This window comes from Chiloscyllium punctatum, chromosome 11 (assembly GCF_047496795.1).
Source record: "Chiloscyllium punctatum isolate Juve2018m chromosome 11, sChiPun1.3, whole genome shotgun sequence".
NCBI lineage: Eukaryota > Metazoa > Chordata > Chondrichthyes > Orectolobiformes > Hemiscylliidae > Chiloscyllium > Chiloscyllium punctatum.
This window is the reverse complement of record NC_092749.1, coordinates 87,823,102-87,841,470: the sequence shown is the minus strand read 5'-3', so window position 1 is coordinate 87,841,470 and position 18,369 is coordinate 87,823,102. Positions and strand designations below refer to the sequence as shown.

Sequence of the window (18,369 nt, the reverse complement as noted above, 5' to 3'; positions counted from 1 at the left end):
AGACGTTGATGGCATAACTTTTTTTTGTTTTTCTTTAAATTTCAGAATTGGTGTGGTTGCTGGAATGGTGGTCAGGTACAGAATGTACCCTCTATACTGACCAAAGGAATTATATTAAGTACGGTAAAGAGAATGCCATAGTTATTCTCAATCATAACTATGAGATTGATTTCCTTTGTGGATGGGACTTCTGTGAAAGATTTGGTGTTTTGGGGGTAAGTCTTGTTATTAATTAGTGGAATTCTTTACACCTCCATCATGAAGATTGATCCTTTCAAATCATTAATCTCCTTTCGGTGTTGTCATGTTTTTTTTTTAAATTTATTACAATCAACCTAATCTTGACTTTTTTTAATGTATATGTTCATGGAATGTGGGTGATGCAGGATATACCAACATTTATTGCCCGTATCTAATTGCTCAGGGCAATTGAGGGTTAGAGTATTAGGATTGGGGATTTGGATGAGGAAGTTGAATATGCCATAACCATGTTTGCAGATGACAAAAATAGGTGGGAAGGCAAGTGGAGATAGGATACAAAATCGTCTTGATGCTAGGAGATAAAGGGTGGTAGCAGAGGGTTGTTTTTCAGACTGGAGGCCTGGGAGTGGTGTTCTGCAGGAATTGGTGCTGGGTCCACTGTTCAGTATTCTATCTAAAATGATTTGGTTGAGAATTTAGAAAGCATATTTAATATGATTTGCAGATTTCACAAATTGGTGATCTAGTCAACATGAAGGTTATCTAAGAGTATAATGGGATCTTGATCAGCTAGGCTATTGGGCTGCGGAGTGGCAGATGGAGTTTAATTCCGATAAATGTGAGGTTTTCCATTTTAGTAGGGCAAATAAGGGTAGCGCTTAAACAGTTAATGGTAGAGCTCTGGGTAGTGTTGTTGAATAGAGAAATACACTAGTTTGTTTTTGTGAAAATTCCATCACCGGTAGACTGGGTGGTTAAGAAGGAAAGCTTGTCTTCATTGCTCCGACTTTTGAGTATAGGAGTTGGGATGTCATGTTGAGGCCACATTTTGAAGTACTGTATACAGTTCTGGTCACCCAGCTATAGGAAGGATAATATTAAATTGGAGTGTTCAGAAAAGAGAAACTTGTTGGGTGTAGAGGGCTTGAGTTATCAAGAGAGGCTGGATGGGCTAGGACTTTTTTTTTTCTCTGGAGTGTAGGAGGTTGAGCGATGATCTTGGAGGTTTATAAATCATGAAGGGCATAGATAAGGTAAATAACAAAGGTCTTTCAACTAGCCTGGGTGAGTTTAGAACTAGGTGGCATATTTGGCTAATTTTATGCACTCACCATTCATGATGGATCGTGTCCTTTTCGAGATTTTAACGTCGCTCGTCGACTCATGGATACCCCTATCCAGCGAAACCACAGCCGGAATGATCTTAAGGGAACCGTAAAATACATTGTGAATCAGAATCTCAGCGAGACAAGGGATGAGCTGGGCTTATCAACCGTTAGACTAGGCGACCGCTCATCACTTGTTATGTGAAGCATGCTATTGAAATTTTAACACTCCTATCTACCTACTACCTATTAACTAAGTGATCTAAAAACCCTATACTTTTATTATTAAAACTATTAAAATCATTAATTAAAACTATTAAAATACCTAAAACTTATTAAAACATAACGTCAATAGGAGAAATTAAGAGTCCATAAAAATCCGTAAAAGTTAAAGGGTCAAAGACAAAACAAGGGTTGTGATACTCTGTGCAAAAGATTTAAATTTCGAGAACCTGAGGTCTTTCATCAACTCGGTGTTCTTTTTGAACCACTTCCCTCGGGCTCCTATCACAAAACCATAAGAATATCATTCCTATACCAATGAGGTCCATTATCTCTCTTCCTAGATGTTTATACTTTTGTCTTTTCTTCCCATGCTGATTCAAGCGAGCTGATCTGAAGGTCTGTTCTAACAGTTACATCCACAACAACAACCTGGTGTTCTCTCTTAAAAATTAGATCCAGTATCCAAAGTTTCCCGGCTTCATCTTTAATTCTCGGTTCTATATATACTGTCCACCCATTCTTTCTTACACACTTAACTAATTCTTCTGCAACTCTATTATGCCTCTTAAATCCTCATGTTCTTAAGGGCACCACCCTGAGATATGCGCAGACGTTTCTGACGTATCATTTACACCTTCTGCAATTCTTGATATTACATGGCCTTCCATACGACATTGACGCTCTTGTTGGATATAAATTTGTTCTCAATAAAATCGAATTGATAACTTTAGACATCTTCATATATTGTAACTTAGTCAACCATCCATTGGATATACTATCATTCTTATAATAATGAACCCCAGCTCCTTGACAAGGGAGGGCCATCCATCTCAGTATCTCAATACTTCTCCAGTTAACATAATTGGTACTGCCAAACTCTTCCATCTCATCTTCACTGCCTTCCCTAATAGTATCCTCTTCACCCAATCACTGATTAATATTTGGGTTCCAGATGTTTTCCATCACTTTAAGTTTATTCAATTTATACATTTTTTGCAGCCACACTATCACCTTTGAAACAAAATGATGCATGCAAAATTTCATCCTCAGATTTCTGTAGCATCCCGTACTTCCTCATTATCGAGATTGGAATAAAGGTTGACGGTCTATTTAAAGCAAGGCCACCATCATGGCATATAATACTCCACCCGTGATGGATTGCAGGAGGTGTAAAATTTCTTTATGCTTTTTATTTTATTATCTAATTTATTAAGATAGTTTTATCTGAAGTCTCTTAATTAAGTAATAATATAGTCTAGGAATAAAATGTTTTTAAAATTTCTACTTTTTTGAACTAGTTTTAGGGGGATCTTTTTTAATTCCTAACCATATATCTAAATGTCTTTCCCAGTTTGATTGGCTTGCGCCAATCCACAGATCTATCTTAGCACCTAAGTATTTATCCGTACTACCTGGCTCTATAAACTGTATGCTCCCTTCATTTAACTTCCAGTTAATTTTATCATTATATATCATTCTTATTTTTATATGTAAAGTAAAATCCTTTTGTTTTCTTTATATTAACCTCCATTCCCGTATTTTTACAAATTTTTCTACAAGTTTAAGATTATACACCATACCATCATACGAGTGACCAACTAATGCTATATTGTCTGCGAATGCTAATGTTGCGCAGTGATAGCTATTCCTATCTATCCCTAAAAATATTCCTTTCTCCTTCTCTTTGATGGTACTTATCAGAGGGTCCATTACAATATTAAAAAGAATTGGCGACAATGCATCACCTTGCTTAACCCCTCTTAAAGTTGTAATCTTTTCAGATTTACTTTTAAAACCTTGCACTTGAGTAAAATTATTATCATATAAATTTGTAACCAAATTAATAAAGATTGACGGAAGTTGGAGTCTTTTAAGAGCTATTATAATTAAGTTGTGGCTAACTGTGTCAAACGCTTTTGCTAAATCCACGAAAACTACTGCTAAATCTCTCTTCTTTTTAGCCCCATTAATAATATTTTCCAGGATTTTGATATTTTCATCGCAACCTGCTACACCAGCCATAAAGCCCTTTTTGTCTCTTATTCAGATTTCCTACTTTACTTAGTCTACTGGCTATAATTTTAGTAAATATTCTGAGCATCATTGGCCCTATAGTTATTGGCCTCCAATTATTAATATCCTTCAACCCTTCTTCATCGCTCACTTTGGGAATCAATACAGTTCTACTTATTTTCATTTGATCTGGTATTATACTATTTGGATGAAATCGGGTATGTATTCTAAGAAGTACTGTTATCTTTTATTAAATATCTTCACTACCTCCTTCAGTGTTACCCTATCTGGCCCTGCAGCAGTTTTTACGTCCATCGCCTTAATGGCATGATTCACGTCCTCTACTGTCACAGGACCTGTCACAGTCCCATTCACCGATTCCCTCCCCTTGCCTTTTATATTTGGCAAAACCTCTCAAATTATTTTTATCATTAAAGTTAGTTAATCTTCTTTACTTGGGGGGCATTCACACCTAACTGGAGCCCCCATTAGGGTTCCTGCCAGGTATTGCCTCTTCGTTTTATGTAAGACCTGCATTTCTTTAAATTTACCTTTTTTTCTTTCTAGTATATCTTCTCTTAGCCTTATTTTCCTTCCTCTTCATTCTTAGTCCACTATCCCTTTGCTTCAAACCTATTCGTTTATTATGAGTCTCCTTCTTACCTTTATCCCCCTCCTTACTCGTTCCCAATTTATCCATTATCCTACCCATTATATTCTCAAATTCCTTATTAATACCTTTATTCCTTCCCATGTCATCCTCTACTATTTTAATTAATTCTGTTAGTGACTTGCTCTTATAGTCTACTCTATCCATAATAATACTACTCTCTTGATCACTCTTTCCATTTAATCTTTCTTCCTCTACTTCCCTATTTATCTCCCGTTCACTATTATCCATTTCATCACTATCACTCATTAAGAACCAGTTCTTGATCTATACCTTTATCGTCCTCGCGACTTTTACCTTTCTTGTTTAATAACCTCCTTTTATCCGAGATTTGTTTTGCCGTTTTAGAACCTAATTTCTCAGCTATAATTTTATTAATATTTTTACAGCCACTAAATTCTACTTCTAGTCGTTGCAACATTTCCACCTCTTCATGAGACCATATTCCCCTCTTACTACCCTCCTTATTTTCCATCTTATTCCTACTCTCTACCTTTCCTCTCTTCCTCTTCTCATTTCTTAAAATTGGATGAGCATGTCTTTCATGTTGCCCCAATCCTCTGGTTGTCTTAAATTTTGAAGGACACAATTCACATTGGTATTTAATAATAATAATAATATTATTATTATTCTCATTATTATTATTATTATTCTCATTATTATTATTCTCATTATTCTCATTCTTTAGAACATTTAGGATAGTGGCATGCTACAGCTTGGTAATTCCCTTCCCACTCACATTTACTACATCTAACTCTAACTGATTTAATTCCTTTTACATATCTTTAAATGCTACCTAAATCTGCCCATAGTGTTATAAATCTTATTACAATAATTACAATTAAAATTATCTACCAGGCATTTAATTATTACCTCTATTTTATCGGTTTCCCTAATTATTGGGTGGATAATTCTACCTTCATACCTCTCCTCGCTTCTCTCTGATTCTCCACATCGACTAAAATCAAATGGCCCATTAAAATTCGAATTAAAAATTGTCCGGCTTTAAATGAACTCGACTGCAGAGTGGCCTTCTCTACTACTCGTTCTCTTCGACTTGCATCCTGATCATTCTGGACGATATTAATGGCTTCCTCGTGCTCCCCGAGGACAGCCTTGCTGGAATAATCCTTAGTCTCTTCTGTCTGTGTCGAGACGGATTGTCCAGTCCATTTTTGGCTTACACATTTTGCGCAGGGTGCCGCCAATAGCAACAGTGCGGGGCTGTTATTTACCCGGTGTCCTACCCAACCGGAATTTTTGGTATTGGCCGTAATCGCTGCTGCTGCCAAATTTTGTTTCTAATATAGACCGAATGGTCACCACCTGTCTCGTATCTTTTCTGAGGTCGTATTCGCCGGCCTGGTCCGAGTACTGCTCAAACGACGGGGAGAAAGAATAAAGCTGCCAGTGGCGTATAGTACCAGTAAAACAAAGGATAAAATCGTTGGTAAAACCACTGATAAAACCAAACTAAAACAGCCCCTAGACCATTTAAAATTGCCTCCCTGTCAAAAGCTTCCTCTTACAGGCCGTTACCAGGGGGAGCCACGAGGAGGTTCGACCTTACTTTGTAATCGATTAAAATACGTACAAAGGATCACAAAGGTGACTACGCAGGCACCGGTTGGAGACCAACAACCTTAAAAACACAGTAGTCACAGTTTGGGCCGAAGGGTCTGTCTCCATGTGTTGGTCTCTGACTCTAAGTGGGACTAGTTTAGTTTGGGAAACTTGGTTGGCGTGGACAAAGTGGACTGAAGGGTTTGTTTCTGCTGTAAGGCTATGACAGTATCTGCAGAAGGCTATAGACCACTTAAGGGAATGGGCAAAAATTTGGCAGATGGAATATAATGTTGGGAACTGTGAGGTTATGCACTTTGGCAGGAAGAATAGAGGAGCTGAATATTAATTTAAATAGCAGAAAGATGCTGAATGGGATTTTGGGAGTTTTTGTCCATGAATGTCTTGAAACTAGCATCCACGTTCTGTGGACAATAGGGAAGGAAATAGAATGTTGGCCTTCTATTTCAAAGGGTTTACAAAAGTGAGGAAGTCTTGCTAAAACTGGACAAGGCACTAATCTGACCACAGTGTGGATTAATGTGAACAGTTGAACATGGAATATAGAACGATACAGCATAGAACTACCCACTGTTGTGCCAGACATGACACCAAATTAAACTAATCCCTTCTGCCAGCTCTTGATCCATATCCCTCCATTACTTGCATATTCATGTGCTTATCTAAAGCCCCCTAAATGCCCGTTCTATCTGCCTCCATCACCACCCTGGCAGCACTCCTATCACTTTTTTTTAAAGAAAAGACTTATTCCTCATAGCTCAGTTGAACTTTCCCCCTCTTGTCTTCAATGTGTGCCCCCAGTATTAGACCTGTCAACTCTGTTGACCATCAAAATCTTTTTTCCAATCTATGCATCTCATAATTTTATAGACTTGTATCAAATCTCCCCTCAGCTTCTGCTGCTCCAGACAAAACAGGCTGAGATTTTCCAGCCTCTTCCTGTAGCTCATCCCCTCTAATCCAGACAGCATCCTGGTAAACCACTTTTGCACCCTCTCCAAAACCTCCCCATCCTTCCTGTAATGTGGCGACCAGAATTAAATGCTCCACTCCAAGTGTGGCCTAACCAAAGTCTTATAAAGCTGCAACATGACATATTGACTCTTGTACTTAATTCCTTGGCCAATAAAAGCAAGCATGCCATATACTGCCTTTCCAACCCTATCTATGTTTGGCCACTTCCAGGGAGCTACAGACTTGAACCCCAAGATCCCTTTATGCATCAATGTTCAGGGCCCTGCCATTAAGTGTATACTTTTCCTGAGCATTTTATCTCCTAAATGCGGCACCTCACACTTACCCAGATTAAACACCATCTGCCATTTCTCCGCCCATATCTGCAACTGATACATCCTGGTGCATTCTTTGATAATCTTTTACACTATCGACAATTCCTCCAATCATCTGCATGTCACCTGCAAACTTATTAATCCATCCATCTATCCAAGTTTTCATCTAAGTTGTTTATATGTATCACAAACAGCAGCGGTCCCAGTGCGCATCCCTGTGGGACACCACTAGTCCCAGATCTCCAGCCAGAAAGACACCTTCCACCACTACCTTTTGCCTTCTATGGGCAAGTTGATTCTGAATGCAAGCGGCCAAGTCACTGTGGATTCCGTTCATCTTAATCTTCTGGATGGGCCTATCATCATAGACCTTGTCAAAAGCCTTACTAAAATTCATGTGGACAACCTTCACTGCTTTATCCTCATTGGTCACCTTTTGTCACCACCTCAAAATTCAATCAAGTTAGTAAAACATGACTTGCCCTGCACAAAGCCATGCTGTCTGTCCATGCTTTTCCAAATGTGAGTAAATGCTATCCTTAAGAATTCTCTCTAAACCACCAATGTAAAGACCAGTCTTTAGTTTCCTGGATTATCCGTATTTTCCCTCTTGAACAGAGGAGCAACACTAACTACTTGGCAGCTGTCCATGACCCCCTCCCCAGTGGCTAGCACAGATACAAAGATCTTTGGTCAAGGCCTCAGCAATCTCTTCTCTTGTCTCTTTCAATAACGTGTGGTAGACACCACCAGACACTGGGGACTTAATCATCTTAATGCTGTTCGAGACCCAACACCACTTTCTTGATCTCAGAATTCCCAAGCATATTAGTATGCTCCACACTAATCTCACTAATCTCCATGTCCTTCACCTTTGTGAATACCAGTGCAAAGTACTCATTTTCGGACCTTGCTCACATCCTCTGTCTCTAAACACAAGTTCCCTCCTTTATCTTTGAATAGTTCTACCCTCTCCCTAGTTGTCCTATTGTTTTTAATATATGTATAGAATGCTTTGAGATTCTCTAGCCCCACTTGCCAAGGTCATTTCATGGCCCCTCCTTGCGCTCCTTGAGTTCTGGGCCCCTCACTTGAGGAAATTGATACTGGCATTGGAGGCCGTCCAGAGAAGTTCACGAGGTTGATACCACGTATGGAGCGGAGGGTCAGTTAGCGCAGTTGGCTGGTTGGATAAAGAGTAGAGGTGGAAGAAGCGCAGCAAGTCTAGTAGCATCAGGAGAAGGAGAGTCAATATTTCAGGTTGAAACCTTTTTTGGGGAGGGGAAGAGGGCTGTGAAATGACGGGGTGAGGCTGGGGGAATGGTAGGTGGGATTTTGATAGATGGATGCAGGTAGGAGGTGGCTGTGGTTGGTTAGTGGGAAGGGTGGAGTAGATAGGTGGGAAGAAAGATGGATCAGTAGAGTCAGATTAAGGTTGAGGTGGTGAGGGTGGGCTGGGCCCAGAATGGGGTGGGATGATTTGGAAGGTGACGAATTCAGTTAAGGCTGTATGACTGTAAGCTCCTGAGACGGAAGGTCAGTGTTCTTCCTCCGGTTTGCATGTGGCCTTGTGTTGATAGTGGAGGAGGCTCAGGATGGACATGATGTTGGGGGAAATGGGAGGGGGAGTTGAAATGGATGGCGACTGGAAGATGGGGTTGGTTGGAGTGTATGAATCATAAATGTTCCCTGAACCGTACTGAGTTTGCGCTCTGCCTCACTCATTTAGAGCAGACCTAATTGGGAGTAACGGATGCAATAAGTCAGGTTTGAGAAAATGCACGTGAATCTTTGCCAGACTTGGGGAATGTTTCTTTTGAGGCTGGTTTGCAATGCAGAGTGACGCGAACAGTGTGGTTTTAATTCCTCACTGGTGGAGATTTCATGAAGGATTCTCCTTCTCAACCTTTCCCCTTGTCTGAGGTGTAGTAACCCTTGGATTAAACCCTGTGTGTGTGTCTGTCTGTGAGAGTGGCCATATGGTATTTGAATACCAGGCAAATTTATCTTTACCTCTACCACGTACAGACAGACAGTTTTTGTTTGTTGCTTGGGCCTCTACTCATTGAAATTTAGAAGAATGAAAGATGATCTTCTTGAAACACTACAAGACTCTTTGGGGACTTAATTGTGCAAATGTGAAGCGATTGTTTCACTTTGTAGGACATTGTAGGACCAGCAGGCATAATTTCCACAACAGCAGGCCTTTTACTTGATACATGAGGAATTTCTGAGGGTAGTGAATCTGTGGAATTCTTTACAGCAGCGATCTGACAAGGCTATGTCACTTCAGTATATTCAAGGCTGAGATGAGCAAATTCTTAATCAGTAAGAGAACAGCAGGTTTTGGGGAAAGTGAAGTTGAGCCACAATGAGACAGCAGACTTCATGGGCCGAATGGCTTACTGCAATGTCTTATGGTCACGGAAGGCCAGACCAAGTAAATTATGGCAGAATTTTGTTTCCTAAATGACCCTAACAGGGGTTTTTTGACAAATGACAGTGGTTATGTGGTTGCCTTGAGCAAGCTTTTTATTCCAGATTTTTAACTGAACTTTAACTTCCACTATTTGACATAATCTGATTTGAACTTTGTGTCCTCACAATATTGGATTGGAGTGCTGGATTCCTAGTTCTTTGACGTTACCATTCATACCACTTCCCCAAGATCTAGTTGCAAGAATTTAATTCTTGAGATGGTGACATTAACATTTTTTTAAAAACAAATTAACACTGAATCTAATTCCAAGCCCATTTTTTAATATGTACCAGGAGTTGACAAATATTTTATTTTGGTGGCCCCCGTGTTACATGTCTTCCTGCATCTAGCCCACTGCATTCTACGTGATTTCATGAGCGAAAATGAATGGTCATTTCCCCTTTTTTAACAATGTTCAATTTAAGGAAAAATGGCAAACCAAAAACGGTGAACAGTAGTTGTGAAAAATAAATGAATAACCAGAATGGGGGTATTTATCTATTTATTTATCTATTTATCTATTCATTTATCCATTCCGTTCCATTCCCCCACAGTCATTTAAGTAGAGTATTTAAAGACTTCAACTCCATATATTTCAGCAAGGATGGTATGTTTCTTAGCAGTGGTGTTTGTGTTTCACTTTGTTGTTCTTTTAGTTAGTCCATAGGTTTGGAACAGCTAGAGGAGTTGCTGCATCTGCCTAGCAGATGACACACTGCAGCCATTATGCAACAATGGATGAGTTTGGCATCTATCCACAACCTTTAATATCCACAATGTTCTGGATGGTGTCAAGCTTCTGGAGTGTTCTGGAAGCTGTTCACATCCAGGCAAGTGGAGAATATTCCTCCACACTCTCTTGACTTATGGGAGAAAGTAGGGACTGCAGCTGGAGATCAGAGTCAAGAGTGTGGTACCGGCAAAGCACAGCATCTGAGGAGCAGGAGCATCAATATTTTTGACATAATCCCCTCATCAGGAATTGGTGAAGGGCTTCTGTCTGAAATGTTGGTTGTTTTTTTTTGCTTCTGCTGCTCAGTGCTTTTCCAGCACTCCACACTCCACTCTTGACTTATGTCTTCCTGATTGTTGAAAAGCCTTGTTAGAAGTTAGGTGGTTTGCGTAGAATACTCAGTCCAAGATTCACTACCTCTCCATTGCACGTAAGTGTTGCCATGGGCAATTGATCTGTCTAACCAGTCAGAGCATGCAACTAAGGTAGTGATTTGAAGAGTCTGGGTTGTTGGCTAAAAGATTTGACTACTGGCAGATGCTTGTATAGTTTGTGGATTAATTCTCAAGTGGCCCTTTTGTAGCATTTTGATGAGGCAAGTGCTTAGATATTTTTCAAATGCAAGGATAGCAGACTTTAGTTTGTTTTCCCTTTTTAAAAGGGATTAAGATGGTTTTGTTGTCATATTGATAGTAATTTCAGGTTTAATGACCTAATTGAATTTGAATCTTCCAGTTGTGATGGGATTTTAAACTAGTCTCTGAATCATTTAATCTAGTAATTTAACCATTCTGCTACCTTGCCTATGATGATTACCCAAAAACTAAAAATTTTCAGCAACTGGGAAATAGTGAACCATATCTTCCTGAAGGACAGTACTGCCCTCTAGGGTGGGGATCTAGAATTGCCTTTTTTCCCCTCAACTTCTGTTTTTGTGAGACTGGGGCCTGTCAAATTCAATCTCAAATCGGGAGTCTAATTTACTTTGGGATTAATTTATTGTGAAGCACTGCCATTTCCCTGTGTCATTTTGGCTGCACTGGCTCCATGCAAGTAAAGGTGCAATGAAATGTGATTCCATTGTTATGTTTTCCAATAACAATTGGAAACAGTAGGATTTTTGTGTTGGTCAGAAACCAAAGAATATGCTCACTGAACAACATCAAGCTTTTTGTGGCTGTCAGATGAGAATGACAGCAAGAAATTAGAATGCTTTCTGACTGTTAAATTGTGACCACCTCTTATAGTACATCTTTAAATAGCTAGTGTGAAGGGACAACCAACAACACCAGAACCTGTCCATTAGGTCACTAGGAATTCTGGTTAAAAAAGGGGGTGCTATTCTACTTAGATAAAGATTCCTGACTAGATTATATTAGTTTTCTTGCCTTGTTTTGATTTTTCACTAAACCAATTGGCAGTTCAGGAGTGAGAATCAAATTTGGAACCCCAGAGACTAAGTGCTATTAAAGTTAGAAGCTTAATCTGTGAAATCTTCTTTCTAACTTTTCAAAGCTATAAGTAATGAACATCAGAACATAACTAAGATATGTCCATCTGGATTCTCATGGCTGATCTTTGCTTTTTCTAATCTGCCCCATAGCCATTGTCAATTAAAGTTAATCTTTTAACTCGGCATTGAATATATTCAATGACACAGCCTCAACTATTTGTGGGATAATGAATTTCAGTACTAATGGTCTTCTGTCAGACGTGTTTCCTAGTCTGTCTTAAATGTGAGTCCCTTTATTTTGAAACTGTGTGCTCCTTATCTTCCCTTCATGAGAAACCCCTCACCCTAGGAATTTATTCTTGTGAACCTTCTCTGAGCTACTTCCGATGCAAGCAAATGCTCCTTTAATGGTCTCATTAACACTCTGTACAATTTTAGTAAAGCTTTTCTATGTTTATACTCTGTACTCCTTGCAAAACAAACTAATGTTTTGTTTGCCTTCCTAATTACTTCCCGTACCTGCGTGCCAACTTTTGAGATTCATGTACAAGGATGCACTGATCACTCTTTTTGCCATTCTGTAGTCTCTCCCTATTTGATTGGCTTTTCAGTTCTTCCTCCCAAAAGGGAAAGCCATCCCACACTGTGCTCCAACTGCCAGTCTTTCAACCACTTGAATAATCCATCTATAGAGCTTGCTTATTACTCCTTATTTTAGATTCTTTGTATTTTCATCATAGCTTGCTAGTCTTTGATTTTTGTTTGGCAAATTTGGCTGCACTTTGGTCAAAGTCACTTGTGGAGGCCCCAGCAGTAATTTCTTTGTCAATCCAGTTTTTGTTTTGTTTTTGTTTTGCTCTTTCATGGAATATGAGCTTTGGGATTGTTGTCCATTCCTAATCGTCCTCAAACTGAAAGGTTTGCTAGGCCTCTACAGAATGCTGTTGACAGTAAATAGCATTGCTGTGGATTTGGATTCACATGTAGGCCAGATAAAGATGGCATATTTCCTTCTCAGCAGCATTTGAACCAGAGGGGTGTTTGTGACAGTTAATGGCAGTCTCAAAGCCCATTTATACTGCAGTTTTACTTTCCAGATTCATTCATTTAATTTGAATTCCACCAGCTGCAATAGTAGGATTTGAACCTGTGATACATTTTTCCCTCCATTCGTTCCTGTAATCATTCCATCAGTCCCGTCCTGTCCCGTCATACTAAATTAGAAGTGATTTAATACTTACTTCCCAAGCTATGATGCTGGAGATTTGAAATAGTGTTGGTGAAACTTTACTCTGGTAGCCTCTCTGGAGTGAGCAACCAAGTTGATATTGAATTCAATATGAGACATCAATGGAAACTTTTTGCTGCTGTTACTTACCCCATTTAAAATGTTACTGGCTTGCATCTCTTCAAACCCACTGACCTGGAGGCCACGTGCTTGCTTTAACTACTTTCTTGTATTTTTTTAAAATTATGAACCATGTAATACTGGTGTTAATATAACCATTAACTTTTTTGTTGTAGAGTTCGAAAGTACTAGCTAAAAAGGAGCTGGCTTATGTTCCTCTGATAGGCTGGATGTGGTATTTTCTGGAGATAGTATTTTGCAAGCGACAGTGGACAGAAGATCGCAAAAACGTGGTCCAGAGCTTGCTTAACCTCCGGGATTATCCTGAAATCTTTTGGGTAGGTATAGTGTTTTATATAGAAATTTCATAATTTCTGTAATAATGACAAAAAAGCACTAAAATCATATTGTCAGCTGAAGTTCTATCAGTCAACAAATGTGAAGCTAGAAGAGCACAGTAGGTCAGACAATATCAGAAGAGCAGGAAAGCCCTGGTGAAGGGTTTTGGCCTGAAACGTTATTTTCCTGTTTTCGGTTGCTGTCTGACCTGCTGTGCTCTTCTAGCTTCACATCTATTTATTCTGACTTACAACATCTGCGGTCCTTACTGTTTCCTAGAAGTTGTATCAGAATTCCTTTTTCTTAACTTTTTTCTTTTAAATTACTTCTTCTGCAAAGTTGAACTGTTCCCTATTCTAGAATATTCTACCATGAAGTAAAATTTATTAAGCTTTCTCCTGGTTTCTACTAGTATGTGATGGTTGTGCCAATAATATCTTCCTAACTCTTTAATTGCTATGTTTACTGTAAGTATAATAGTAATAAACATTGAATGTGGAAAATTGACTAATTTATTCAATATTTGATCTTGAAACTTGGCATCTTGATGCATTTATGTTCAGTTCTGCTGGTGTTTCACTAGATATTTGTGGACCTACATTTTGGTTTCTGGCTTGGGGAGGCAAAAATCCAAGTCTGGATATGATACCTCTTTTGTAATTAAATATCCTGCTTCGTGGATGCTGGCTGGCTATCTTCAGTAAAGCAGGGACAGATGACCAGAATTTGTGTAATTATGTTGCAGTAAGGGGTTGCCACTCTTGGGAGAAAGTCAGAGGTCACATGACACCAGGACTCTTCTGACTCCGTCCAATCCAGTCCAACACCAGCATTTTCGCTTTTGGGAGAGAAAGAGGATTTAAAAGTTGGAGCTCCAGAAGTTAGAATCTCTCTCTCTCTCTCTCTTTTTCTCTCTTTCTCTCCCTCAACAGAATGGGAGGGACCTAAAAGGGCCTATTAGAACTCAACTTCACTGTTGACCTCAGTGATTCCTCCACCTGTCTTAACTTCCCTTTAGTACATCCCTTGATTGCTATTCCTAGAACATTAGCTGACTCTGCAGACTTTATCAATCAAATTGGCCCCACAATACTCCAGCAGCTGGATATATCTCACACACCTAAAGGATCTTTTGCAAAAACAATGCTATGGTTCCAGGTACAAACATCGATTTTGGAGGAATGGGCATGCCTCTCCACTTGCAGTACTGACCTGGGACATTCCAGTAGAGAGCACTACAGTTGCATTTGAGCTTATTTATACATTGTTAATTTTGAAGCTGATCTCTTGATATTCTGTTTATTGGATCCTATCCTTGTGTGTTAACTAAGTAGTTTTTCCCACTTTTTGTGATCAAAGTATTTAAATTCACATGACACCAGATAGAAATTCAGTTATGTTTATTCTCCTTTATAGGTGCTTTGTGAATTTGGGTGTTCCTTCATTCTTGAGCAGCCTGACCTTTCAATTATATTTTCGATGTTTTTGTACATTAAATCATTACTATTTCCTATATTTTTCTCTAGGTTTTTATTCTTTCATTCTTTAAATCCCCCTTACACTTTTTTAGCTTTCCATATTCCTTTGTTATTTGTTTTAATATTAAGAGCTAACATTTTTCAAGGATGCCTCATTTATTATTAAAACTAAAATTTGACAATGGACCCTCATTACTTCTGTTTTACCCCTCTCTTGTTAGAATCTGTCTTGTACTTTACTGCATCTGCTTTGAAGATTTCTCTACTGTTCATCTGCTGTTCAATTACTTTCTCTCCCTTTTAACCCTGTCATTTTGGGCAAGATCCTCTTCATTTCATGATAAACGTTATTCTCTCTCAGCGCTTTGTCTCTGAATCTTTTGATGTTCTTATGTTTGAAAATAATAACCAAAGTAGTATTTCCTTGCTAAAGATGGTTATTTATTGTCCTGCTGAAAGCACTTAATTATTCCCCTGAATTTCAATTATCATAGCAGAAAAGAATTACTTATGAAACTGCTTTTGGTAGCAGTTGAAGTATTCCTTATTTTGATTATGTACTAACTTTTTTATTATTCTCTCGTGGAATAGATCACCCAATTTGTCAATTTGTTCTTGCATTGCTCTTTTGAACTGGCTGCAAAGTAGTTGCTCAGTTATAGACAATAGGTGCAGGAGTAGGCCATTCAGCCCTTCGAGCCTGCACCGCCATTCAATATGATCATGGCTGATCATTCCTAATCATCCAATATGCACTGAGAATTGGACCTGTTATCTCTTTGTTTTAGTTACTATTATGAATTCTATTTCATGTGACCCTGCATTCCAATACTGCACAAAAATTTTCCTTAAGTTCTCTTACCATGTGAAACATCTTGATTTTAAAAATTGTGTGTATCATGGTTTTTGTTTCTGTGACCCTCCCAGCCCCATTTCCTCTGCCAATCCAACACCTCTCCTTAATTAAGTCACTTTCTCTGATTTGTCCATCACCGACTTTAATTTTCTAAAGTTACTCCATGATTTTCACTATCTCCAGTCGTATGTGTTCTATTAATTATTTTTTGTTAGGAACTTTCTGATAATCTGTCTTAATTTCTTTTATCTGTTGCTAGCTTGTTATTGTTTACTTTTTTATTCCTTTCAAATTAACTTACACTATTCCTTGCCTATCTGTTCTCAGACTTGCATTAATTCCCAATTTTGCTGTGCCTCAGGAGGGTGCATGCTGGAAATCATATCCTGCCAATCCTGGAGTTGTCACAAAAGTTCAACGTTTTGTCAAAATATGTAAAAACCCCCAATTTACATGTCTGAGATTCTGGTTAATAGAAACCATGTTCTAGGTTTTACTACTTGATGTGAGCTACTACTAATAAATTTGATTTTTTTTTAAACTAAAGGTTTGACAGGACTATTACTTGTTAAAACTCTCTAACTGCCTTCTAAAAACCCTCTACACATGCACACAGAACATAAGACATAAGAGCAGAAATTAGACCATTCAGCCCATTTGAGTCTGCTCCACCATTTAATCATGGCTGATAAGCTTCTCAACCCCACTCTCCTGCTTTCTCCCTGTAACGCTTGATTCCCTTGATATTATCTCAGTCTTGCATGTACTTGGACATGGCCTCCGCAGCCTTCTGTGGCAATGTATTCCAAGTATTCACCACTCTGGCTGAAGAAGTTTCTCCTTATGTGTTTTTTAAAAAAAACTTCCCTTTACTCTACTCTAAAACTGCTCTCTGATCCTAGTGTCTCCTACCAATGGAAAGCCCTTCTCTAAATCTATTCTGTCCAGACCATCCAGTATTCTGTATGTTTCAATTAGATTCTCACACACACACACACACACACACACCATTGAGTATAAACCTTAAATATTCCTTGTATGTTAAGCTTTTCATTCCTGGGGCCATTTTGAAACTCCTCTGAACACACTCCAGGGCTAGTACATCTTTACTGAGATATGGGGCCTAAAACTGTGCACAATACTCACAATATGGTCTGACCAGAGCCATCTAGAGCTTCAGAAGTACATCCTGCTTTTATATTAAAGTTCTCTCAAAATAAGTGCCATCATTGCATTTGCCTTCCTAACTACGGACTCAACCTGCAAGTTTACCTTGGGACAATACTGGATGAGAACTCCCAAGACTCTTTGCACTTCAGACTTCTGAATTTTCACCCTATTTAGAAAATAGTCCATGCCTCTCCTTCCTGCCAAAGTGCAATACCTCACACTTTCTCATGTTGTACTCCGTCTGCCACTTCTTTGCCCACTCTCCTAACCTGTCCAAATTGGATTCTTTCATCCCTTCATAGGAGGCATAGAATGAATGGTTCTCAAATTATTGGTCAAAAACAGTAGTTAACAGCAAGTTACTTTAGCTTTGTGTCTTTTACTGGAATGAGAGAGACACCACCACTCCTCCAGGATTCTTACTCTATTGTTCACACCCACAACTGTTCAGCTACCCAGGAATTGATCAGAGTTATAGTCAATCTGGTGACCATTGTTTTCGACTACTGGTTTCAATTGCACAAACCAGTTGGTGAGTTGCTGATGGCCAAATTTCACTTGACACATAGATCCAGGTCGAGAGTGGGGTGCTGGAAAAGCATAGCAGGTCAGACAGCATCCGAGGAGCAGGAGAATTGACGTTTCTGGCAAGAACCCTTCAGGAATGAGGCTTGAGAGCTGAGGGGGTGGAGAGATAAATAAGAAGGGGGTGGAGCTGGTGGGAAGGTAGCTGAGACTGCGATGGGTAGATGGAGGTGGGGGAAATGGTGATAGGCCAGAGGATGGTGGAGCGGATAGGTGGGAAGTAGATGGATAGGTCATGAGGGTGGTACATTTACCTATCACACTGTCTCTCAGTTACCTTCCCTGCCACACCCATCTCCATCCCCACCCTTCTCAATTATCTCTCCACCCCCTTGGCTCACAAGCCTCATCCCCGATGAAGGGCTTATGTCTGAAACGTCTATTCTCCTGCTCCTCAGATGCTGCCTGACCTGTGCTTTTCTAGTGCCCAACTCTGATCTCAAGCATCTGCAGTTCTCACTTTTCTCCTAGCATATACCCAGGTACTGTGCTAATTTACTTAAACATCTACACTTCACACTCCCACTCCAAACTACTTTCAATTTGCACACCACTTGCAATGAATTTCTGTCACTTGGTTTTTGGAAATATAGTAATTTCTTCCTCCATTCTTTTTTTTTGTGTGAAATGGTCCTTTTTATCCCCAATTAAGTCCTGAATTGAAAATAAATAAAAAGATGTCGTCTTTTCAATTTTAAAAGTATGGCCCTTGTTTCATAACCCCCCTCTGTGACTTTTACCTGCTGCTTCCTCTCTGTGCCCCTCCCCCCCAAAAAAACTGTCTAATTTTAATGAGAAACCCGCTTGTTGCAGGTCAGGATAAGGTGCATCTTAGTGGGG

General features: G+C 39.2%; 1 protein-coding gene across 5 annotated transcripts in view; it reads left to right on the top strand.

Annotated features, from left to right (window-relative positions):
• Positions 1 to 18,369, top strand: part of agpat4 (1-acylglycerol-3-phosphate O-acyltransferase 4 (lysophosphatidic acid acyltransferase, delta)) — a 180,816-nt gene that overhangs the window by 115,798 nt on the left and 46,649 nt on the right. For all 5 annotated transcript variants that reach the window (XR_011961905.1, XR_011961906.1, XM_072581204.1 and 2 more), the window contains exons 3-4: positions 46 to 215; positions 13,278 to 13,439. Coding sequence is in view for 3 of the 5 variants with exons in the window: in XM_072581204.1 (XP_072437305.1) it covers positions 46 to 215; positions 13,278 to 13,439 (332 nt within the window). In the remaining 2 variants the exon portion in view is untranslated. The remainder of the gene's footprint in view (positions 1 to 45; positions 216 to 13,277; positions 13,440 to 18,369) is intronic.